This window comes from Pleurodeles waltl, chromosome 7, assembly GCF_031143425.1.
Source record: "Pleurodeles waltl isolate 20211129_DDA chromosome 7, aPleWal1.hap1.20221129, whole genome shotgun sequence".
In the NCBI taxonomy this organism is placed as follows: Eukaryota; Metazoa; Chordata; class Amphibia; order Caudata; family Salamandridae; genus Pleurodeles; species Pleurodeles waltl.
In genome coordinates, this window is record NC_090446.1 from 694,458,631 (window position 1) to 694,485,527 (window position 26,897).

Below are 26,897 nucleotides of genomic sequence, written 5' to 3' on the forward strand. Positions count from 1 at the left end.
AACAATGACTGTCATATTCTGACACACTGCAAGGTCATCATTTTACCATACTTTAAAAGCTAATACAATTGAATATATAATGAAAAATAGGTTGTAGAATGCACTATTTTTGCCATTACCCCCCAGATTTTCTTGGGGGAGAACTCCCCCGTTCCGATGCCCCTTGGAATGTCAGGTTTCCGACGCAGCAAAGGGATCTGGTCTGACGAAATTTGCCAAGGCTGCTCTGGGTTTCCATTTTGGCCCTGCACAACCCCACAAATAACTTAATTTTCTGACACAAATGGAAAAAAGGGCAACAGAACAAAACGCACAGTGCAGGAGAAAGGCCCAGTTTATTTCCAAAGCATCCCCACTGAACTCAGGGGAGTGGGGACTATCTGAAGAAATGCAGACACCACATCTTGTTAGAAGACTCTGCAAGCTTTTCTATCACTGGGATACAGCTGACTCAACATCAGAACAGAAGCCACACCTCCCGGAAAAATCTACCACTTGTGATGGACTGTCAACATCCTGCTGAGGAAATCAACTGTCATATTGCTCTTCCCTGCCAGATGAATTCTTGATAAAACAATTCCATGGCCATATATCTACAGCTTCAAAGAACAGGGAATAAACCCTAACCCTGTCTCCCTCTGCATATTCAATACTGCATTGCACAGATAATGACCAAAAGGACCTGAATCTCCTTCATTAACACAGACAAGAGAAAGACCATGAAGGCCAGCCGCGTTGCCTTCAGCTCCAGAAGACTGATGTGCAATCATTTGTCCTGATCACAGGCACTAAGACACACAAAAAAACAGGTAAGCGCTGCAGACCTTAAGCATCCGTCACCAAAATCAACTGAGGCCAAAGTCTCTGAAAAAGGTCCAGCTACAACAAAGTTTCCAGCAAGATCCACCACAGTAGATCTTGTAACAATTAAGTGTCGAGATAGATCGTGTTGCTCAGATGGTCGCAAAGCTGACTCTACTGCAGAGACACAACTGCAGTGGTTTAATTCACTGACAAGCCTGGGAGACCAAGCAAATGCAGGAGGCCGTCTGACAGGTTTTTCTTGACATAGCTCTTGCTGTCTGAGATGTTCCTTCATGAAGTCCCTTGCCAAACATACTACATAACAATGGTTTTGTAGGAAAAGCCTGCATAACATGAATCTAAAATAACACCTAAGAACAGAGTACACTGGGAAGGATCCAAAATGCATTTATTGTAACTCATTCAAAGCCCAAGCCAGGCAAAACAGTGATTATATTGCAAAGGTTTTAACAGTACAACCTTTAAATCTGCTTTCAAAGGTTGCAGCCAATTATTGAAATACAGACAGAGATTAACCCTCTTCCAAAGAAGATGAGCCACCACCAGCAGAGCTGCGCCTGACTCCTACCAAACTGGTACCTGTAGCCCCAAAGAACAAGTTACTTATCTTTGGTAATGCTCTTTCTATTCTGGGAGATTTGATATAGCAATGCTACTTTCACCAGAAGTAAAGACGGGGCTGCATATGAGTCACCCATGCACGGAGATATTTGTTTCCTTCTGAACTCTGTCTGCACCCCCCAGACACAGAGCCCAACCATAATCAGAGGTACCAGTGAGCAGTTGTCATTTTGGGACCTTTTTAATTGGAAAAAAGTGGCCATTACACAGAACTGGGAGGAGATGGGGTGGTAAGGAATTCATGGTCAGCTAGAGTATCCAGTAGAAAAAGCATGACCATAGCTAAGTAACTTGTTTTTGTGATAACTTCTCCTAACAACAGATTCTTCACTTTTAGAAGAGATGCTAAAGTAGTATCTGCCACAGTGATGGGTCAGTGAAATCGCTCTTACCAAAAAGTCCTGCAGGAAGAAATGGGTAAAATGCCCTTGAATTCCGACCTGGCATTCAAGGCAGTAGTACTTTGTGAACATGTGTACTGAAGGCCCACATTGCAGCCTGACCGATGTCAAGGACAGGCACTCCATGTGCCAGCACAGTAGTAGCAGTCTGGGTTCTGGTAGAGTGGGCCCTCAATCCCTCAGGATGCTGCTAGTTGGACAGCATGTAGCTGATCTTGATGCAGAGGACTATGCAACTTGATAGAGTCCTTTTCTGCACTCCTGTCTCTCTCTCTCCTTTTTTCGAGGGGTTTCATAGGGCAAAGAATGTTGGGAGAGATATGGTTTTCCAACCAAAAAAAAAGTAATCTCAGCTTTAGTCAGAAGGGCAGCCTTGGTCTTTAACACCATTTTGTCTAGGAGAAAAGTAGTGTAAGGCAGCTGAGAGAGCTTGGAGTTCAGTCATGCAAAAAAGCTGAAATCACTGTGCGCAGAAACTGTTTTCTGAGTTAGGAGACATAGCTGCCAGCTGTGCATGGGTTGAAATGGTAAGCACATGAGGGACGTGAGAATCAAATTGTGATCCCATTGTGAAATCACAAAAGATTGGGGTGGGGGAGGGAGAAAAAAGGAGTCAAACCTATTGGAAACCTCATCATAACAGGTGATTTGAACATGGACGTAAGTGTAAAAAGGCAGACAAGTAACAAGTGATGCCATAAATAACAAGAGCTCCAACAGTTTGCCTGTAATGAATTAGCATTGCAGGTGCCACACCAGGCTACAAACTGATTCAAGCACCTGGGATAAACAGACTTTATAGAGGGATGTCTGGCAGCAAGGATGACTTCCACAATCTTGGGAGGAAGACTGAATTAAGTTAACTGTACTGCTTAATCTCCATGTACCCTTCCCTGTTGCTGCAACTGAAGAGCCTCCCAAAGAGGTACCAGACTAGATGACAAATGTACCTGCCCAGAAGTTCTGGGTATCACACTATACAGGCCCAGTCCTGAGCCATTTGTGCCCGGTTGTTCCTGATCTTCAGAACTCGAGGCAGCAGAAGAAAGCATACAGGAGTCCCATGCTCCACCTTATCGAGAATGAGTCTCCTAAAATGCCTTTCTGTAAACTCCAGTGCTCAAAAGCTTTGACAGTGTGCGTTAACTGCAGTGCAAATATATATAACCAGGGTTTTTACCACTTCGATGCCCTGTGTCACCTCGAGGTGTAACTGCCATTAATGAATGAAAAGGTGCCACCAACTGAATTCATCCACCTTGGCATGCAAAGATCCTGTCAGGTGGTTTATGACAAGAGAAATGCCATTGCGCTGCAGCCAGCTCTAGAGATGAAGCACCTCTTAGAACAGGATCCACGAACCCACCCCATCCTCCTTGCTGCAGTACCACATAGCAGTGGTGCTTTCTCTACGAACCTAAACCAGTCTCTCCTTTATGGATCATAGAAAGCCTTTCAGTGCCAGCCAAATGGCCTGCAGCTCCAACTGTCTGATGTGGACACAAGCCTCCACCAGAGACCAGAGTCCCATAATTGCCTACTCTTCCAGATAATCTCTCCATGCCAGCATCTGTCACCACTGTCGTCTATAATAGGGCCAGAGAGAGGGGTCTGTCACTGGACCAGCCGCGGTTAAACCACCACTGCAGGTCTTTTGGAGTCTCCTCCAAGACTGGGATGGAATCTGACACGTTCCCCTAGTGCTGGGCCTACGGAGACTTTTAGTTCTACTGCTGAACCCGCAGCTGACACCTGGCAGAGTCGACTAGCAGGACACCAAGAGAACCAGAAGCCTCGGAGCCACTCTCGCCAAGACTGAGGCTAAAACATCAGGATCATAGCCTAAATGTCCTGGACTCATTGCGGTAGAGGTAAGGCCCACCCGAAGCAGCATTGTTTATCCAGGATGGCTCCAATGAAAGGGAGCCTCTGTGAAAGAGTCAGGTGTGACTTGAGCTCCTTGACAGTGAACTTCAACCAGGTTAGGAGGTTATCCATCATCTGGAGGTGGTCTATGACTGTGGCAAAAAAACCTTTAACAGCCAGTCATTGAGGTGGGGGAAGACTGGAGCCTCCCAAGATATGCTTCAACTACCACCATTATCTTCATAACACCTGTGGCTGAGGCCGAAGTAGAGCACAGCATACTGAAAATGCTCTTGCCCCAACTTGAACTGCAAGTTGTGACTCTGAGACTGCTCCATGAATGTAGGCATCCTGTAGGTCCTAATCTACCATCGAGATGTCTGGATTCAGAGCAGGCAAAACCTGGGCCAGCGTGAGCATTTTGAATTTCTCTTTGCACAAGAAGGCAAATTCAAATAGGATAAAGACCTTACTCCCTCTTTCACTCGTCATAGAAGGATGAACAGCCAGTCCCTATTTCGTAGGCTGGGACCTTCTTTATGGCACCTCTGGCCAAAAGAGCCTGTACTTTTTGGATAAAGATGGACAGGTGCTCCTTGAAAGATGCTCTGATGTGGGCATGAAGTGTGGCAGTCTAAAAGGAAATGAACAGCATAGCATTGTTGAGCAAACTAAAGACCACTTGAATGTTATCTTTTCCCACCGTTCGAGGAAATATCCTGTCACCGGTTGTTTGTGTGCCACTACTAGCAAACTAAGCTATCATACAACCATGTCACATAAGGTAACATTAAGACACTGATTCAACATAGATAACTTAATTATGGTAACAAAAAACAATTTGACCCCAAAGTTGCATAAACACATTTTCACAGTATTTGACAAGAGTTTAGAAGCAGCAGCAAAGATAATTCCAAACTGTGTATTAAGTGCAGAGTGAACACATAGTGCTTGTGATGGAACAGTAAAGGGCGCAAAGTGAAGCGTGAAAATACTCAGTCAGCGAACAGATATCAGTCAATAGGTAGTACGCATAAATATCAATCAATCCAAAATGTTGTACTGCAAAATCGTGACATAAACCGAGTCTGTGTATTCACTGAGGTTTGTCAACGGCATACTGACCTTCATTGAATTGCGGTCATCACAAAGATAATAGGCACGCGGTTGGCGTATGTGGAGTCAAAGCATAGGCCCCAGCCGGAGGAAATCATGTGAACAGAAAGAAACCTTCACTAAGACGTTTTACATTGTTGGGCAAGAAGCTACAACCAAGATCATAAAAAAACGTACTGTGCTGCCAATCAAAAAAAAGTTACACATTGTACACAGAGTTAACGCTAAAGACGGATAACAACCAGGTTTACGAAGTGCAGTCGAAGACAATCATAATATACCAACTAAGGCTGCGAACAGAAGTGCTGCAAGGAAGACATCAACAAGGAGAAGTGCTCAGGGTTGTGCTTACAGACCTGTCCATACCCAAAGCAGTGTCTCACCAAGTTGCAAGTGGGGCTCAGAGCAACTTCTTAGGTCTTCCAAAAGCCAATAGTTGAAGGCAACTGCTGGTTGTCAGTAAGGTGAACATTGGCCTATAATGCGGCCACCTTCCTCAAAACACCACCACCTTTCAATACCACCAAGAAGCAAAACATTGATGATAGATGGACTGCATGGATAGAGACATTTGAAGATTTAATTGAGGCACTTGAAGATACTGATAACCGAAAGATTTTCAAATATCTCAACAATCTTGCTGGTGATGTGAAAGAAGTCATAAAGAAAATGCAGAGAACTGATGAAGAAGTCACACACTGTCAGATTAAAAATGCATTGGATCTCAAGTTCAATCCAATACCAAACATCAATTAAAGACTATGGGGGTTAATCTAACTTTGGAGGAGTGTTAATCCGTCCCAAAAGTGACGGTAAAGTGACAGATATACCACCAGCCGTATTACGAGTTCCATAGGATATAATGGACTCGTAATACGGCTGGTGGTAAATCCGTCACTTTTCCGTCACTTTTGGGACGGATTAACACCTCCTCCAAAGTTAGAATAACCCCCTATATGTTTCCAGTCAAGAACGTCAAAGAGTTGGTGAAACAAGTGATGAATTGGTGGAAAGACTCAACACACTCAAACACTATAAGTTCAATGAATTTATCAGTGAAGAAGCCATGCAGCTTAGAGTTATGGATGGATACTTGTCCGATTCATTCAGACAACGAATGCTGAGATAAACTCAATCTGGAGTGAGTGCTGATGACTGCCAGAGCAGAGAAACGTGCTGAGAAACAAGCTGCTGACATGGAGAGAGGAGGTAATCCTAAAGAGCCAGTCATGAGTGTGAAAAACAATTTGAAACAAAAATCTGAAGGACACAAAGTGATGTCTACACGTAATAAGTCATGTTTCAGATGTGGATTTCCATTGGACAGATTTGCAAAGGCTGTGGAAAAGAGAACCATTTTGTGACAACGTGTAAAGCGAAGGAAAAAGTAAGTGTGTTACCGCACGAAGACAAAATAGTTGGCAGAAAGTTCCAGAAGCAACGTTTAACACCCCCCCACAAGGCCAAGCAGTGACATCAGTTGAGGCAAATAGATCCTAAAAGTAGTCAATCGTCATCTAAATCATCGTCAGACAGTTCCTCCACCTCAATAAGTAAAAGTGGAGAAAGTGATTGGGCAATGTTGAGGTTTATCTCACAAAAATGTGCACACGGACTGGTCGAATGTGAAGAAAAAAAACTGTCACAGAAAAGTCAACATGTTAAAGCAACTAAATCATATAATGTGCAAAGATTACACTGAAAATTAAGATGTTAAATACCTTTTTATTATCGACAGTTGTGAATCAATAAATGTAATGCCTGAAGAGTAATACAATGAACTGTTACCATTACCGTGGCTTATACTATTAAAAACAAAAGGTTATACTGTTTTTTAGGCACTACTACTATGGGAGAAACCCATGGTGTTGGACCAGTGGAACACTCAATAAGGTCATTCTTAAGTAATGATTCAAGTTATTTTTTAATAGCTTCTTGTAAATGAAAAGCAATTCATCTATGTCTCTAAGCAACTGAACTGGCAACCTCATTATTATGCAGCTTTACTTTCATGGTCTTTAACTTTCCTAAATTATTAAACAATGAAGGGAATTGACTTACTACTTTGGGATGAGCATTCATTTTGTAATTTACAAAAATCAGTCCTATGTCAGCAGCCATGTTGAAACTTAACAAGCAAGCATTTGCTGTGGTACCTTGAAGCACATGGATTGGAGCTTGTACCTTTATTTTCTTAAGTTTCACTGTCACTACAAATGAACCATGACACTTCAAGGGCATTAATACAGCTCAAGTGTACCCTTTATTTCTATTTAATTCACTATACTAACTGCTAGCAAAAAGATTATTGTATGTTTAAAGGTGTGCTTTTAGATTTGAAGACAACTAAACTGTTAGGGTCAAAACAGATAACTTCTTGCCATTTGTGAAATGGGTAAATGAATAAAAAACCATGCAACGATTTATATAAAAGTTCTTAAAAGAAGTTTATAACTATTTTTCCTCTCTTACCTCAGGTATGTTTTCAAGGCACTTGTGATAGTTTTTATCTCCCACTCGTCAATGGCGTCTGAGTCGCCTTCGGAAGATGCTTTGGTGTCTATGGGTAGAAAGGAAATTGGGAGATATAACAGAATACACAAACATCTGGAAGACAATCTGACGAGAGAAACCTTACAAAAGTACCATTACTAATAACTATACATTTGCCAATGCTCATGGAAACTAATTCCATAGAAGAGAACTGTTAGGCCACTATCCCAAAAGGCAGAAGTCTGAAGTGTGACTACTGTGAAAAGCGATATTTTGGCTTGTAACATGCTTTGTTTAAAGGGCTTCTGGATGGTTGGTTTATGCATTCATTCCGAATTTAACACAGAGACAGTATATTTATTAGGGCATTTATAGTAGGTGGACCACAAGCAAAGTCAGGCACTTCAGAAGTCTGACAGACAGATGTACAATAGCAATACTGAAGGATATTGTAGAGAATCGGACATGATTATAAACATTTTGATGAGGTGTGTCCCATTTCAGTCACTCACAGACCATCTTGAAAGTATGCAGATGACCTGGGTGCAGCAAAACCACAGTTTTTAGCAAATGAAAAAGAATATAACCTTATCCCTACTTAAAGTGTCCTTCATTTTCCCACGATTTAGTGTCTTGGTCACTCAGGAGTTTTGGCATTCTAATACATTAAATGTGTTATTTGCACAGTGTGCCGTACCCTGTTATTTGCAAAGTAATAGCCATATTCAGGTGGCTCTCTTTAGTGTTAGATCACAACAAGTGGAAAAGAGCCCACCCCCAAAACTGCTCTTTGTCAGTCCTATTCCACTGCAGCTGCTTTCCTTTTATGACACATTACTACAGTCGCGAAGCTCCAGGCGCTTGATAACATGGCTGCCCCTAAGTAAAGTTAGCAAGTGCGGTGCATGATATGCCAGTTGTTTATGTACAGTTGGACTCAGCCTATGGAACTCCAATGCCTGCAAACAGGGCATGGTCTAGAGTTTAAACATGTACTTTTCCATGAAAACTGTGACAATGAATCAATGAAGCAGTCAACCACAGACCACCATCCACGTACTACTATACATAGAAGGGGAAAAATGTAATTAATAGTATGGCTGAAGAAATGTTACAATCATTCAATCAATCAATTAATTCATTCATTTTTCTATAGGGCAACTACTCACACGTTAGGGTCTCAAGGCGCTAGGTGGCAGACAGAGCCTCATTCGAAGAGCCATGTCTTGAGGTTCTTCCTGAATATGGTGAGCGATGGGCTTTGTCTGAGGTGCAGGGGTAGGTTGTTCCAGCTCTTTGCCGCACGGTAGGTGAAGGACCTTCCTCCAGCTGTGGTTTTCTGTATGAGTGTCATGGTGGTCAGTGCTAGCTGGGCGGAGTGGAGAGATCTGGTGGGGGTGTGGAAGGAGAAGTGGTGGTTCAGGTAGGCCGGTCCAACGATGTGTATGGCTTTGTACGTGTGGGTGAGTAGCTTGAAGGTGATTTGTTTTTCTATCGGGAGCCAGTGGATGGCCCTCAGGTGCTGGGGGATATGTTCTTAGTGTGGGAGGTTGAGGACAAGTCTGGCAGCGGGGTTCTCGATGAGCTGCAGCTTTTTGATGCTTCTTGTTCTGGCGTAGAGAGCGTTGGCATAGTCAAGCTTGCAAGTGACTAAGGCGTGGGTGACTGTCCTGCTGCAGTCTGCTGGGATCCATTTGAAAACATTTCAGAGATTGCAGAGGGTGTGCCAGCAGGAGGAGATGACGGAGTTTACCTGGCGGGTCATAGATACGGAGGATTCATGGATGATGCCTAGGTTGTGGGCGTGCTCAGTCGGTGGGGGCAGGGTGCTGAGATGTGGGCCACCAGGATTCGTCCCATTCTGAGGTGGCATTTTCGAAGATGATGAGCTCTGTCTTGTCAGAGTTGAACTTGAGGCAGCTCTCTCTCATCCAGGTGGCGACGGCTTCCATTCACGCATGGAAATTCCTTTTGGCTGTGTCCGGGTCTTCGGTGAGGAAGATGATGAGTTGTATGTCATTGGCGTATGACACGATGTTCATTCCATGGCTTCTGACAATGGCTGCAAGTGGAGTCATGTATATGTTGAAAAAAGTTGGACTCCGAGAGGATCCTTGGGGACCTCTGCAGCTGACTCCTGAGGGAGCCTGACTGAGTTATTCCGGAGAGGAAGGAGTGGATCCATTTCAAGGCTGTTCCGCGGATTCCTACATCATGGAGTCTGGTGTATAGTGTGCGGTGGAACACTGTGCCGAAGGCCGCTGAGAGATCGAGGAGTATGCGTGCTGCAGTGTGGCCAAGGGTGGCGAGGTTATCGAGTAGAGCGGTGGTGTTTGGATCGTTGCGGTCCACGAGGTGGAAATTCAGGTCACCGAGGAGGAGGTAGTCGTCGGACGCCAGAGCCTGGGGGGTGGCGATGTCTACAATGTTGTTGATGTCTGTTGGGTGGGGGCCGGGTGTTCTGTAGACCAGGGTGCCGCAGATGGAGGAGTTGTGATCGGTGTGGACCAGGAAGTGAAGGTGTTTCATGGTGGTGCACTGTTCTTCTGAGTTGGCCTTGATACGTAGTGAGGACTTGTGTACAATGGCAAGTCCTCCGCCTCGGTGGGAGGGCCGGACCCTCCTTAGGATGCTGTATCTGTCCACTATGGTGATGTCCGGTCCAGAGGTAGGGTTGGTCCAGGTCTCGGTAAGAAAGGCGATGTCCGGTCAGGCGGTGTTGATCAGATCCCAGAGTTCGGTGGCATGCTTGTAGAGGGAGCTTATGTTCAGGAGAAGGCAGTTGATGGGGTGTGGTGGGTGTTGGTGTTTCCGGGTGTGGGGAGTACCTTCTGCTTGTTGTGGCCAGCACTGATGTGTCAGTTCCTGCATGAAAAAAGGTCTGTGGATGTCCTGGGGGGGGGGGGGGGTGTTGCAGCAGTCGCTTAGAAGTCCTGTGTCAAGGCGGTGGAGGGTCACGGCGTCATAATGGATGCTGGCCAGGGGGTGGCTTGACAGAGATCCAGGGTTCCTGGCCTGGGCACAGATGGGCACAGAAGGGCTGCAGCTGCCATTAAGAAGAGGCGGGGGTCAGATCAGCTGGGAGGCAGAAGGGCGGGAAAAGCGCTTCACGGGGAGGATGGGCAGGGCCGCAGGGGCAGGAGCAGCAGGGTGAGGGACAGAAAGGACAGAAAAAGAATAAAAGAAAAAGTGGAAAAACGAGTGAAAGAAGAAAAAAAAAGGCACAAGTATCGAAGCAGGAGCAAGGGAGAGAGTGAAGGAGAGACAGAGAGAGATACTTACTTGTTAATAGCCACTAGACCACCAGGGATGAGGCGCAGGCAGGAGCCTGTGGATGGAGGAGGGCCTCGAACGAGTCAGGGACTCTCAGTTCGTCTCAGGCAAAGCTGAGGCAGCAGCAGCCAGTGGCGCTGGTGAGGGCAGCAGACGCTGACCAGGCGGTCCCTCCCAACCATTATTACATTCCACTTCCTATTTATAATACTGTACACAGAGTAATTGTCTATCCATGATAAACTAAAAACGAATATACTTGCTATTGGGATTAATTTGTATCAAACGAAGAAGACACCCACTGCGGCTTGTACACAAACTTGAATCAGTCCTAACTCATCACACACTATGCAGTGTCTACACATACAAATGTAATACAAACATACAATGCAGGCAAACTGCTATGAAACCAAACAAAATGTTTACAGGTTTAAGGCATTCTCTAAGCCCTTCCGCCATGCCTTATGTTATTTCTCCAATTGCATCGATGGGTTGTGTATTGATAAATTCAATGCAGCTATGTAACCTCGTCACGCTTTCACGTAAATGATTAGAGAGTGAGCGCTAAAATTATTGCACTCCTTTCCACCACCTTCAACGAACTGTGGTTACTCAAACTGAGAAACTCCCTCCTTATTTATACTGGCTTATTGCTAGCATACTCGGGTAAGGTCTGAGACGCTCTATGCACATGTTCTTAGATGAGCCCTGCTCCTATGTTCGCAGATTGTGTCTGGTTAGTTCTAGGTCCAAGTGAAATTTACTTAGGCATAATCTTGCGCAATTTCTGACAGTTTGTGTTAAAATTGTTACGCAAAATGCTTGAGATTACGCCATTATAAAGCATCTCATAATTTAGATTTAAGGTACAAATCCTATTGTGGGAGCTGGTGAAGGACACCCGCGTATGATGTTTGTGTCTAGCCCAATTTTGAGCGTTTTGTTTGAAGTACAAAATGGGTCATTTAGTTAAAGACGGATGCAAGGATGCATTACAAACTAAAATAAACTGCAAATGCGAAGCCTGCATTTCACATAATAACCCGTAAATAGTAGCCATTTTAAGTAATTTTGTCCAGGACTAGCTTAATTCTAGCAGATTCTGTTAAGGAGAACTGTGGTAAGCCTCACTGGCCCGTGATAGCAAGCATTTCAGTGATCCTACTCAGCAAATGAAATGTGTTGAATCAGCGCATTGGTAACCGATATGTTAAAATGAACCTCTTCTTTTAACAATACTTAAGCGAAATTTGTGTTTCGCTGGCATAATTAGCATCGTTTTGTATCATTCTCGTTATGTGAAACCCCTAGAAGAACTCTATTATGCTACATCATATAAGTAAGGGTCACTCACGGCAACATTTTACCACAAAAATACATGAACAACAAGAATGACAAAGCGCGAGCAGCGCTATTAACGGTGCTTTTTTTCAGTGCGAAATGGATCCTCATATCCAAAAATGTACGTGAGGACAGAACTTACGCCAATTAACAGCAGCAAACGCCAGTTTTGCATTTTGCGAAATCACACCAAAATTGCAAGTAATTATGAAAAAGAAAATGACACAAATTACACATAAAATTACTGCAAAGAACATTTCGTTGTGGAAAATGCAAACATGAGAGATGATGATTTTTAAGCAACATAGATTTAGAACATTTTCTAGTCAAACCTTTGGTTTTCAGAAAAAAACAATAACGTGTTTGCGTGTGTGTTCAAAGAAAATTAGCAACAAAAAAAAACCCACAAGAATTAGACAAACACCTCCACCAATTGTTTTCATGTAGAGTGCTATCATGGTGCCTCCTGAAATACATGTGTACAAACAGTTAACAGAAACAAATCTGACAAGGGATCAGTCCATTTAACTATGAAAATAAATATGAAGTCAGTCACCGGAAATTTTGAATGGCACATCAGAATGCCTTTCAGTGTTATTTTTTATCAGTGCCCCCTTAGGCTACATGTTCTCGATTATACTCATGGGGAGGGAAGACACACAGATGTGGTTATGTTTTCTTAATGTTCTCATGGCCTCAGAGCTGGAAGATATAAAAGTACAGATGGCTCTCTCACCTCCTTTATAGTGTTGCCACATTTCAACCATCCCAATCTGGCTTTCATTCAGGTTCTTCTTGAAAACGTCAAGACTGTATTTCGTAACCGGAACTCAGAGGATCGCGCTCTTTAAGATAGACTTTGTTACTATCCGAGTAACGTCCTGACCTCTTCCACTCTTTAGCTGTTCCTTTTTTTTCACGCAGGTTGTCACTGTAGTTTCATATTACATGTGTCTTGTTTCACGTTTCTATTTTTATTTTGGGCAAGGTAATGTTGCTCTAGCTTCCGTCCACCTCCTGAATTCACTGAGAGATATCTAGGTGTCTCGGAGTCTGTCTCGGAGTCTGTCTCAGTCCCAAGATGGATGACGACACAAGATGAGAAACCTACCTACTAGTTACATGATTACTAAAGCAATCCCACATGCCACGGTGCATTACTGACTCAGCCAGATGCATTCAGAAGGTCATAACTGTTACTCAAGCAAGAAAGACGCGTAACCTAATTTTTTACTGTCTAGTGGCAAAATCTGAGCTACTTTCTCTCTCTTTTTCTTTTTTTAATATAACATGGGCCTGGTCAAGGATTTCCTGGGAATCATCATGGCATCAAGGTCGCTTGATCACAGACTTAAAAGGGTGAATGTAAATTCCTCTGGAACCATTTTCTCAAAGTGACTGACTGCAGAACACGAAAAAAGTAACCTTCCTTTGTACCTTATCCCTTGTCAGAAGGTCTTGCATCAAGCAAAGGTAGAATCCAGCTCTATGACGAAGGTGTAAGACGTCTGAAAGTAAGTACTGGCACAGCCAAGCTGTAGACACCAGCGTTACTGATATTCTAATCTGCTTTTGGAAAGCGAGACAATGAAAAACGTTCCCAATCTTTGTTTTTAGGCCATCTACCACAATAGCCCGTGGTCCTGATGCACAAAAACGTGAAAGTGTGCCTCTAGCAAGTCTAGAAAGTGGCCAAACATAGTATTGAAGTAGTACCTTGGCCAATGTGAGCAATTTGAATTTACTTGAGTATAAGAAGCAAATCCTGAGTGTAAATATTTAGAATATGTATGCATCCTTTTTTGATGACCAGAGAGTATCAGGCAAAAATATCCACCAAGGACCCTTGCAAGCACAGTTTCTGAAAGTCTGACAGACGCTCTAGGGAAACTGATAAAGGTGATGTGGTTCATTGCTGTTGTGGCATAGCACTACAGACCAAGTGCACTGGGGTCTGGTGTCTCAGTGGACTAAAGCATCCACTCCACTGATCTGTGTTAGAACTCACGTTTACAGGTTCAAATTTAATGAATTCGCTTAGCCTTAACTCCCTCTGAGGTTGATAAAGGAGTACCACAGAGTTTGGTAACAAACGTACATAATCCGACAGTGGCATCAAGAAACCACCTTCAACAAAAACACCTTATATACTGCAGAGAACCGAAGGTGCAGAGAAGACCTAACTGAGCTGAAACCAATAGTACTTGTGGATAGAAAACCTTCCTGTCAGTGGTGCAGTGACACACAGCACCTGAGTGATGTATCAGCCAGTGCCTGATACACAATGAAGTCAGGGAGACCTTTTGGACTGGGCAGAGGCTCGAGGATGGGCTAGGCTTTCCCCCTGAAGACTCTTGTTTGTGCTTCACTGGCTAGGCCCGCAAAAAGCACAAAAGAGCTGAAAAGGGTGCTTACCCTGAGCACTGAAAAGCCTTGGACGGATGAAAGAATTCTGAGGCTTGGCAAGAACCACCTCAGTAGAACTGAGAACTGATTATGAGCACCCCTGTGATGTCCACAAGAAGCACCTGATCCGGCTGTCAAACAAATTCTTCCAATTAGAAGGTTGATGGCTCTGTCTTGGGCCTGTTTTCAAGTTCAAAGACTTAAACAATTGATGAAGGCTTGGAAAAACCAACATGTTTGGTACAAGTAGACAGCGTGAAAGAGGTGCCCAGAGATGTGCAGTTAATGCTCAGTCATCTCCTTTTCAAACTTACCCTCAAGTTGTAAAGTGCTTCAGCCGTGTGATGTACAGAATAGAATTTTGCCACAAATGCAAGCTGTAGCTGACAATGGTAGTATTAGTATTAATCTGCCTCGAAAACAGTCCGTCGGACTGGTATGTGTTTTTGCTGTGGCTGAATAAGGTCTTCACTTGTTTGTCTTTGTAAGAAGACACTACTTAACTTTCAAATTAGTAGCCAGTTTAACTACGTACTGAACTGGAGGAATCCCGTAGATAAACACTGGAGACTATTCACATGTTGCCCAAAAACTTAGACCCCTTTGCTTTTTGTTTATATTCGTACTTCCATCTTCAGTGTCTCTTCCAGAAGCTGTCTTAGGGGAACAATGGCCCTTATTTGGATCTGACAATATACATTTTGCGGGATGGAGGTTGCATTTAAGTGCAGGAATCATTTGCATAGATGGTATAAATCCATCTAGCAGTCAGAGTACAGAGACGTTGTTGTCCAGATCAAACATTCGCATTAATCATTGTCAGAAAAATTGAAGGACCAAGAGGAAGGACACTATTTTTAGTGAAATCAGCCCCACAGACAAGTCACCTGCCATGAGGGTTCCTGATGAAGGCATCACCACAGACGATTATTTTATTTGAGGTCGTGATAAAGATCTTGTGAACTGGTCAGGATATGTTTGAACCCCACTTCATAACATCTTGGATCTGATGAGGGTGGAGACTAAGAAGGAGCTGCACTGAAAGGTCTGTTGGGGTGGGGGGTCCATGAAGAAAGCCACTGACCACAGTGAGCATATTATATGGCCAGTCCTTAGAAACGCTTGTGGTGGAGGTGATGATCTGTGCCACCTGAGCTGCTCTTTGAGCTACCATGGTATCAGTGAGTTGGAAGTTAGTAGTGGGTGTAAATAGTTATATGAACTCTTTGGCTTTCTTTTATTAGATAGATCCCTGATCACTGAGTCCCTCCTTATTGACTCCTGCTCGTACCCAGCAGTTGTAAAAAGGGTGTCACCAGGAGCAGGACATTTTTCACTTTTATGGAGTATGGAGACTGGCCTCCACCTGAGTGATACTCAGCTTTCCGGTAAAATGTATTGAGCTACCCAAGCTTGAAGAAACGTGGCCTGACGTGACCCATCCACAGGAAGCAGATTGTTCTACTCCACAATGCAACATGCTACTGGGTTCAAGAATGGTAGGGATGTTCATTTGGCACCATGGATAACTGGCAGGCCACTGCCATTGCACCTTGTGAGAGTATGTGATGCAACTCCATTAGACAATTGAATCTTGAAGGTGGGCAGTAACCGCCTTTGACTCTCAGGTATGAACTGCAGAGCAAATGGAAAAATACTTACATAGTAAAAACTTTTTTCTCAGCCTGGGGTTACCACTGCATGCACACTTTCAATACAACTTTCTTTTGGAAACGGAAGCCTCGCTACTGCACAGGACTTCCTAAAGCTTGGTACCACGCATAGACACTGACTGGATAACCTACCTCTTGATTTTTCAGGCACCAAACAAAATCCAGACATATTCTAAGATCCCAGCTTCAAATAAATGCCAAGTCACTTTGGGACACTGAGCAGCAATAGTCACAAACGAGATGCAGGCAAAGACCGTGCTAGCAGCGCCCCAAAGAGAGTGCGCTACTTTAAAGGGGCAGCTGACGCAAAGGACTTGCATCACAGAATTCATAGCTGCTCGAGCCTAGAACGCTGCTGCAAAGACCGCCCAAGGTATTCAAAAGGAAAGGTAAACAACAGAAAACACTGTAAAATTCAAAAGTGGAGGCGAGGGGCCCAGTGGTACGGAAACGAACTAGGTTCACATTTACTAAACGGGACACAATGAGGGGCGCATTCCCAAGCAACAGAGGGGCCGAGGTTTCCCAGACTCTGCATATACACAAACGTCCGGTAACAACAACATTCCTCTTTTGATTAACAGTTTTGAGAAGCAGTGTCCAGCTTCATTGCTAAGTGTCCGGAGTGCCTAATGTTTAGCAACAGGAGACAGCCAGGACGTCGGTTCGTTGGGGCACTGTGATGAAGAGCAGCCAGACGACCCTCTCCCTGCCCAATAAACACCCTTTTATCACAATGAGATACTTTATAGAACGTTCGAGCAAATCTTAACACACTTTGGAAAAAGACTGGCCTAGGAAGCAATAAGAGGATTCAATTTGTTCAACTGAAATTCTTTTTATTTGGAGAATAAAATCTACAGTGACGGTTACACGATGGTATTACTGTACTGAAGGAACTGGAAAATAAAAAATGACATTTTGTTGGATGGGAATATCTTGTAGTAACCTCGATGTTCTAAGTAAGGGGTGGGGTGTGTGGAGATCCTGTGTACTGCTGTGGTGCAAATGTAGACATGGGACCGACATAAAAGCAAATAAGTTGCGTCACTTAACAAATGTTTGATTATTTATTTGTATTACTATTTCTAGTAGAGGCATGTAAAAAAAAAGCACAAAGGCAGACGAGACACCCCCAGGTGAGAATAGAGGTTTGCACTGAAACATCCATGACGGACACCATGCGTTACAGGTGATTTGCAGAGGTGATTTACATAGGTGTAAACTTGTAGCAAAAACAGGAAAGCATGTGTATCATATATGATAAATTGGCAGGCAAATAGTATTAAAGAAGCGTGGGTTACCATGTCCAGCCAAAGTCAATTTCTGAAACAGGTCCACAAGAGATGGTGTGAAGGCTTAGGCGGTTTTATGGCAGGGTCAGTGGAATTATGTGGAAGGAGAGATTCAAATTATGTGGCAGAGTTAACTTAATTATGCAGCAAGAAAAGGCAAACTATGCGGCACAGAGTTGCACATTTTATTTTATGATAGTATTACTTTCTTATTTTGCTTGGATGTTGTGCAGCGTGTCTAAAAGCCAAGAGCCCACAAAGGTAGGAGTGTCCATGCCAGTGCTCGCTATCCCAGCTTGCATGGTCTGGGTCAAAGGTTTCACCCCATTAGCACTAGTTTAACTCCCAAAACAGCAATGCAAAAAATAAAGGGGACCAGTCAACCTTTGCAAAGGGTCCTTCCACTGTGTGTATGTAACATGTCACCATTTAGAAAAAAAATCTTAGATTTTATGGTCCATTTGCGGTAGAAATATTTTTTTTGTTAATTAAAAATTGTAGGTTACGCAGCACATGATGGATTATGTGGTAAATGCAGCAAATTCATAACTATTTAGAAGCTACGGCCACAAAATCGGATAGATCAAGTGACCCTGCATCAGGAGCCAACAGACACGGATCACACACAAAAGTGATGCACTTTTGGAACTTCCTTCTGTCTACCTAGTTTGGGAGAGGGTTAAAAAGAATAGCAGAATTTTTCCGGTGGGCCGAGGGAAATCCAAACTGCTATGCTGAGAGTTAACGGTGCAGCTAATACTGAGCAGGGTCTCTGGTGTTCTCGGTGGCATGTAAACAGACAGACGTAAATAGACCTAGCACCTTTAATTGCCACAAAATTATCGTCATCTAACTCTAACATTAACTGGTGACACTCCTGTTAGATATCCCTCTAAATGCAATGTGAACAGCCTGCTGCAGTCGCTGCTGTGTGAACTTTTAATGAATGTCAGGCAAGGATCGTCATTGTCGTTATTCCGAATAGTATTAAGTACACCATAAACACAAAATTGTTTCATTCTGGCTAGAAAACTGACTGCTTATTCCCAATCGAATTCCCCGGCCACTTACCATTTGACTCACACAAAAAAACAGAATCAAGAGATGTGCAAAAATTGACCTTGAACTGGTGCCCAGAATTCTGGCTTAGTCAGCGCCAACACTCTCTCACATAGAAATGTGCAGGCTTGTAATAGAAAGAGCATATTCTTTAGTAGAGGCCTGGCAGAGGCCAGGGGCTTGGCCTGAACTGGGTAAATGGCAATCTAGCAGTGTCAAAATCGGTTGTGTGACAGGTCAATGTGTGGGCTGTTTTTTGGCTGTTTGCGCTGTATGGTCTGGTGGGCTTGGTTTACTGTTAATGTTTTGCTATTACAACAAACATTGCCAGCAGCAAGCGTAAAAGTATGCAGTCTACCAAACCAACAAGTTACTTACCTTCGGTAACGTTCTTTCTGGTAAAGATTAACTGCAGATTCTTCACCTTTGAATTATTCCCCAGGAGCCGGACTGGATCTGCATGTTTTCATAGCAGTGCTCCAGCATGCTGCTGGAGCATGTTGTGTGGCTCTTTGTGGGCTTCATTCCACCCCTGAAATGATGGAAGCCATATACAAGTGCCACCCATGCACATCTATCTCTATTTCTTGCTTGACCCTTTCCGTGACTTTGGAAGTGGAGTACAAAACAATTGGAAGTAACAAGGTGCAGATCACTATGTTGGAACCTTCCTAGATGACAGACAAAAACGAGAACACACCACAGAACAGGGAGGTGGGAGGGCAGTGAGGAATCTGCAGTTAGAGTATCCACCAGAAGGAACGATACTGAAGGTAAGTAACGTATTCTTCAGATGGATACTTCTAACTGCAGATTCCAAACATTTACAATACAAACCAAAGCAGTATCACCCGAGAGTCTGTAGAGTTGGCTCAAACCAAATGGTCCTGCAGGGTCAAACAGTGAAATGGGTTTCCTATCAGACCTGACTGTCAATGCTCTGTGAACGTGTGAACAGACACTTCTGTTGTGACCTCACAGATGTCAAGAACAAGCACCATGTGTGTCAGTGCAGGGGTAGCAGCCTTGGCCCCAGTGGAATGAACCCTCAGTTCTTCCAAATGCTGCCTCTTAGCCAATGTGTGACCATAAAGAAGTTAGGAGCACCACAGGAACAGATTTATACAATTGGCTTAAATCGGCAAAACAACATGTATTTGCTTGCAACTCACAAACATAAATTGTGTAAAGTTAAATATATTAATGTAACTGCCAAATACCATATATCATTGTGCAAAACCCTGTGTGCATTTAAGTTTGCATTCTGGGATGTTTAGAAGTGCAAAACTGTAAAAATACATAAAGACAATCACAAATAAACAAAATGAATATTTACAATTTGACACATAGTAACAAAAAAATACATATTCTGTGTTCATTTCCTGCCTGTCCCAACCACAATTTTTGAAAATGATAGATGGTGTTTATAAATACAGCTTAAAAGTCCATAACCCACCAGGAGGTAGCAAGGGAAAGAAAATACATAGAGCCTCTTTGTACCATGTCACTCACTTCCCCCAACTCCTCCAAAGGACCAAACAGGTTGACACGTTTCAGCCTCTCTAGAATTGCAGACCTCATCAGGACCAGCGGTTGACACGTGACCAATTACCTTTTTGTCAATACTCATTAAAAATTTTAAAGCGAGAGTGCATTCAAGCTCCTTCTATATGCAGTACACAACTTTTCTCTTGTCATCGAGCCGTACTGCATCAGAACACATGATTATTCTTGCACGTGGGGGCTTAATGCATGGGCCCATCTCTTTGTTTGCTGAACCAGCACGGATGGCTCCCGACAGCTCGAATGCACTTCCGTCATTCTAACATGTACCTTCGGTAATACCCAATGAGTAGCAGGTCTTAATGTAGAAGACTATCTGTAGAAGGCTGGCTCAGTTTATGGTGTACACCTATGGTGTGCCACCCTATATTGAGTCCAGGCAACGCATAGTGAAAGTGTTTAGGTGTACAGATAGAAAAAGATCTCTAGGGAAAGCTGTGGTGAGCAGCTAAATCTTATCAAGGAGGCGTTTCAAGGACTTGTAATACCAAAATAGTCAGTCAGATATCAATCACAAGAAAGAACCACACCAGGTGTTGTAAAAATAAAGGTTTCTTTGTTACAACACTATTGATGTCCTCAAACTGGTATAGCTTCACTCGGAGATATCAACACAAAAATATACACTTGGTAACAGTCAGCAAGAGGAGCATAAAAAACATGGGGCCCTATGGAGGCGACGGATCCGGGGGAGGCCCACCATATACTATGAAAGTGGGTCAAAAATGGAGGTGCTCAACCAAGGTAAGTACTAGAAATTCCATAGGCACACGGGTGCAGAGTTGGGTGCCCCATAGGCTAACACAGGACCATCGTGGTTGAATTTGTATGGATTCAGGACCCTTCCTAGTGGACCCGAGGAAACCAGTTGGCACAAGAAAGGTTGGAGAGACCCCCCCCCTCACCTGTGGATACCCAGAAGACCGAAGTACCTATATCAGGGAGCCCAGCTGCATAGGAGTGAAGTAGTGTCAGAAACCCTTGCAGAACGCAATGGAAGTCTTGGTTGCCCAGCTGCTGTTGTGACCTGTGGACCAGAACAGTGAAACCAGGAGGTGGATTCAAGACGTGAAGAACCTGAAAAAGAAGGGGACAATGTCCAGACCATTCGGAGATGTCCAGGCAGGGTAGATAGGCAATGCCCACCCTCTTGGAGGTGAGGCTCCTGCAGGATGGTGAAAGAAATCCAGCTGTGAAGACCAGGGGGATGCAGAAGATCCATGGAGTCGTCTACAAGCTGTCCCATGTAGGTCACTGGAGGGTCAGTGGTTGGAAGGAACACCAACAAGCCAAATAGCAGTTGCACAGAAATTTTCAGGATTTGGAGGACCAGCAAGAATCTAGTGACTTGACCCTTGGTGGGGAGTCAGGGCAGGCCTTCAGCAGGAAGGAAAGCCAGCCAGAGTCAGAGGAGCCTCCACGAGTGACCCACTGGCAGCAGGCACAGGGAGTTGTAAAGAGGCCTCAGAAGCACAACAAACAGGAGTCCCACGTTGCAGGAGGGAGCTGAATCTGGAGTAGCAGAGTGCTGGAGGCTGGAGCTTCTCGGGGCTCGAAGATCTTCTTGGAGGAAGAGACAACAAGCCTTGGCAAGACCAACAGACACAGTGCATACAGGTTCCATTTCAGTGGCTGCAGCAAGGGTCCATCATCTCCTAAGTTGGTCAGAAGACAAGTTGGACATGGAGAGGACCACAGAACCTTTTCGTTGCCCGTGCTTCAGCAGGATCCACCAGCTGGTCATTACTGTCTTGAGGTGAGTGCGGATGTAGGGGAGTGACTCCTTCACTCAGATGGAGATTCCTTCTTGCTTCTTTGATTCAGGCAGAGTCCTTGTGACCCTGGAGGATTCACAGCCATGGATGTTGCAGAAATCTTGCAGGAGCTGTAGAAACAATGTTGCAGCGGGAGCCTTCTCGACTAGATACAGACTTCTTTCAGTTCCAAAAGCAGACCAGCAGCAATTTCAGAGGCCAAGAACAGAAGATGTCTTGCAGGGAGTTCCTTGAAGAGTCTAGCTTGACGAATCTGAGGACCCACCCTTGGGGGAGCACTAAGGCCCAAATGTACGAACACTTTTCCCATAGACACAGAATGGGGAAAAACCTCTGCTACATCGGGCCCCAAGTATCCCTAAAAGGGGTTGGTCACTCTCTATAGTGACCCACCTATTAGAGGGGGGCAGGTACGTCATCTACCTGACCTAACCAGTCAGATGCTCCCAGGGGACTCTGCCCACCCTGTTTCTAAAATGGCACAGTCAACCAGGCATGTGCCAGTGCTCTGTGCACCTCCCTAGGCGAGGAAATCGACAGGGGGGTGGTCACTCTCCTGTCCTTTGTGCAGTTTTGTGCCAGAGCAAGAACCGGGGGTTCCTGACCTGGTGCAAAACAGATTATCCAAGGAGGGCATCAAATGTGCCCTTCAAAGCAGCCTGGTGGCGCTCAGAGGCCACCCTACCCCAGAGACACCTATTTCAACGGGAGAGGTGGTCACACCTCTCTTTTGCAGGAAATCCTTTGTTCTGCCTTCCCCTGCTTGCGTTAGGCTCATCAGCAGGATGGCAAAACAGTGTCTGGGGTTGGCAGCAGCGTGGGCTGGCAGCCACACCCATTAAGGCTGCACAGGCAGAACTGGGGGATCCTCTAAAAAAAACCCAGTGTACATGGAATCATGCAACCTACACTGGAATCGGTGTAGTTGCATGATTCCAACATGTTTGATACCAAAAATGCCTATATTTGGAGAAGGCATTGTGTAGTTGGACCACTCATGTTGACCAGTGTCCACTACATATTTTAAGAGAGCTTCCCCGCACTTACAAAGCCCAGGGAATAGAGTCTGGGGTGTGTACAGGTACCCTGCTCACGCATGGGTACCCTCATACTTAGGTACATGCACCCTACCCTTGAGCTGAAGGACCTACCAGAGGGGTGACTTACAGTGTCTAAGTGCAGTGACCATAACATAAGGCAAGCCTTATATCAGAAGTGAAATGTGCATGCAATTGCAGGCCTGCAGAAACCGTTTGCATGAGCTCCCATGGGTGGCACAATACACGCTGCAGCCCATGGGGGTCTCCGAATGTAACAATGCCCTGCAAACCTAAGTACCATATACCAGGGACTTACATGGGTGCACCAGAATGCCAATTGTAGGGTGTAAAAGTTTACCAGCAACCAAATTTGGAGGAGTAGGCACAGACACTGGGGTCCTGATTAGCAGGATCCCAGTGCACTACAGTCTAAACACACTGATACCAGGCAAAAAGTGGGGGTAACAATATCAGAAAGATGCTACTCAGCTGCTCAGATGTGTGTGGAAGGACAGGTGGACCAAAAAGAAATGGAAGGGCATAGCCTTGCTGGAGCACCTGTCAGATGTTATGGCCTGCCACTCAGGAAGAAAATGTCTCATTCTGCCTCCCACAGAGTGGCTGTGTACTGCTAACAGCAAACTAAAGTGGTTTGGAGGCTGATGTCCCAGAGGAGGTGTGGATGCCTGGTGTCCCTCGTGACTGGCATGATGCCTGCTTAAACCCCATCCTAGGACACAAAAGGACTGGGGTGACTGCTCTGGTGGTGGCAGGCTTGATGATGACCATCTGCCAGCCCCCTCAAGGAGCCTCAAAAGCATTTGATTGCTTAGAAACTGCCACAGAGGGGTTGATAGGCTTGTGTAATGCATTGAGGCTTTGCAGGATCAGCCTTTTCACCAAAGAGGCAGGACCTATCAAAATCCATATCCATTAGAGACGTCTGTAGGTCGCTAGAAAAGCCAGTGACTAATGTGGCGGTGGAACACCACATTAGTGCCCACCGCACATAGTCGCACCCACCCCAGCCCTAATGACATACTTATCTACACCCTGACTCATGAATAGTTTGAGCCAAAGAGGCCAAAACTCCTCTGGAACAGCAAGCAAGATCGGGCTAGCCATGTCCCAACGGGCAGGGTACATGCTTACACAGGCCTAACAAGCTGTTGCGTGGGCTCTCATTATCCTAAATGAGACTACTGGACTTCTAGGCAGCAGGATCGTTCACGGTGTGGGGGGCTAAGTCTGACCCACTTGGAAGGACCTGTGTCACCCTAAACCCGGTTTTGCTCCGGCTAACTAGCAGTGCCTCATTTCTCCCAAGGGGAAGAGATGATTGGGCAGCCGAGCGCATGACATCTTTGGAACTTCTCAGGGAAGTCGTGGTCACTCAGATCCAAACCAGCTCTCTCATTTACAGTATAATCTCATATACAAATGACAAAGGCAGTTTAAGTTTTATATATTGTTTTAATAAAACGACTGCATTTTAGATATTAAGGCGTGAGCCGCAATAACCAGAACCATACAACACAGTAGGATTGAAATAGTCACGAGGAGAGTTTAACATAAGAATAACACTATCATGGTGTTAACAATTTCTACTCTCCCTCAGCTAGTTCTATTTCGAGCACAGCATGTTAAGCTTCTAACTTGCATTTCAGATTCCCTGAGAAGACATCAACCCTCATACCTAAGCAAAGACCTGTGATCTGGTTCAGCATCTGCAACGAGGCAGTCAGCGTCTAGTTGTGGTTCCCTGGTCGGAATCTCCCTCTTCCCTGTATTAGGACAAGGAAGTGTTTTTATAACTAACATGTCAGTGTGATCACAAAATGTCCCTACGCAAGAATCCCAAAGACTAAACTCCTACCACGTCTATCGGCAATGTACCAGACTGTATCCTTGACTGAAGCACAAGAATGTGTTATTGGAAACTTCAGTGCTGAAGTAGGCTAAACAGTGTGATATAAAAAATAAAACAAGACCGTAGATCTGGCTATTTGAAAAATAACAGTACGAAGCTGAATAACAAGCAAGTAGAGCAAAGTGCACAGAGGCTCTATGCTGCGAGCAAAGGAATAAAAGACATCCAGGACAAAGTGCACAAAGGCCTAACGCCTGAAGCTAACGCGCAAAGGATATCTAAAACTGACCACACTACAAAGCGGACTGCATTGACAGCCCCCAACTCCAAGTTGGTGGAGGAAAACATCCACTTTCCGAATGTGTCAATCCTTTTTGACTCCTTGTCTGGAAGCGTTGTAGGGAATGATTAGGGTTAACCTTACAAATCGATGCTTGGACCACCAAACTCTTATGCATCTGTGTAAAATAGCCTGGGTTGCCAGGTCCTGTAGCACCTGGCCATTTGGCTATTCACTGGTGAGCAAGAAAGCCCATAAGGGTGTTGTGTTCTGTTTATTTGTAAAGCACACTATCACCCCTCAAGGGTATCCTGGTGCTGAATATGAGTGTATGCCCTACCTATGGTAGGTTGGTTAACTGAAAAGCCAGGTCTTCAGCTTCTTGCAAAGTTCAAGAGGAGAGGAGGAAGCTCTGATGTGGAGAGGAAGGTTGTTCAATGTTTTTGGAGTGATGTAAGAGAATGCATCTGGTTCTGTGTACGTATGGGATGATGGGGAGTACGAGTTCTGCAAACCGGAGGTGTCTGGATGGTTGGAGGAAGGCGATGCGACTTTTCAGGACGGTGGGACCCAAGCTGTAGAGAGACTTGAATGTGAGTGTGAGAAGTGTGAATTGAGCGTGTTTGTGTATTGGAAGCCAGTGTAGTTCCCTGAGGTGCAGTGTAATGTGAGTTCTGTATGGGAGGTTGTTTCCATAGTCCAACTTGCTGGTGTCTAGGACATGAGGGACCGTTTTTTGTGTTGCTTGGGAGCCATTTGAAATTCTTCCTCAGCACCTTCAAGGTGTGGAAGCATGATCCTATGATGGTGTTGACTTGGGGAGTCATGTCCAGTTTGTCGATGATTGTTAGACCTAGCATCCTTGGCATGGTTTCCCCTATCTTTTTTCCCCTCTGACCTCCTGTTTTGCTGATCTGGTTTATGCTGGCTCTAGGACTCTGGGCAGTTTACCAGTGTTAACAAGTGCTAATGTACATGCTCTCTGCTTAAAACAGGGTAGTGTTGAATTATCTACAATTGGCATATTTACTTTACTTATAAGTTCCTAGTAAAGTAAACTACATGTCCAGGGCCTGTAAATTAAAAGTTACCAGTGGGCCTGCAGCACTGATTGTGACACCCACTTCAGGAGCCCTATAAACGTGACTCAGGCCTGCCATTGCAGAGCATGTCTGTGCTGTTTTAAACTGCAATGTCGACCTGGCAAGTTAACCCTCTTGCCAGGCCCAAACCTTCCTTTTTAATTCATATATGTCACACCTAAGGTAGGCCCTAGACATCCCCAAGGGCAGGGTGCAGTATATAAAAAGATACGTTTTACATGGTCAGATAGTGAAAACCTCTTACATTTGTTTTTCACTACTTCAACGCCTATCTCTCCTGCAGGTTAACATTGGGATTACAATATTACATTTAATAAATTAAATTTCCAATTGGGAAGAGACGGGGCCTTCGAGTTTGTTGTCTCTGGAATCACAATTTAAAATTACAACTGATAAGGAAGTAAGATTTTAAGTTGCAATTCTAAAATTTCCACTTTAACAAAGTTGGCTTTTTTTTTTTTAAACTTAAATTATCTAGTGCCTTCTTTTGGTGAATAAATGTCTGGGTGGGTGACAGCTCAGTTCTTGTGCATTCCCTCCAGACAGCCACAGACAAAGAAAGCTTAGGTGTGACTGATGGACCATCAACATGCTGATTGCCATTCTAGGTAGGATGGGAGGGAGGGTCTGAGACCCGGAATGGACTATGTCCTGATCCCTCACAAAGGGCTACATAACCTCCTGTAGTGATTCTGGAGGAAGGGCAGGGACTCTGAACTTCAAAGGCCTTTCTTTGAAGTCTCCCCCACCTCAACGGCACCCCTAGGTATAAGAACTACAACTAAGTACACATCTGGAACTCTGGATATTCAGTCAGGAAGAAGGACTGCTGTGCTGTTGAAAGGACTGTCACTCTGTTGGACTCCTGCTCTGCTGTGCCGATATGCTGCCCTCCTT

At 44.5% G+C, this 26,897-nt stretch overlaps 1 protein-coding gene across 2 annotated transcripts in view; it reads right to left on the reverse strand.

Moving 5' to 3' along the window:
- Positions 1–26,897, reverse strand: part of ARHGAP26 (Rho GTPase activating protein 26) — a 1,945,875-nt gene that overhangs the window by 730,756 nt on the left and 1,188,222 nt on the right. For both annotated transcript variants that reach the window (XM_069244698.1, XM_069244699.1), the window contains exon 15: positions 7,302–7,389. In XM_069244698.1, the coding sequence (XP_069100799.1) occupies positions 7,302–7,389 (88 nt within the window). The remainder of the gene's footprint in view (positions 1–7,301; positions 7,390–26,897) is intronic.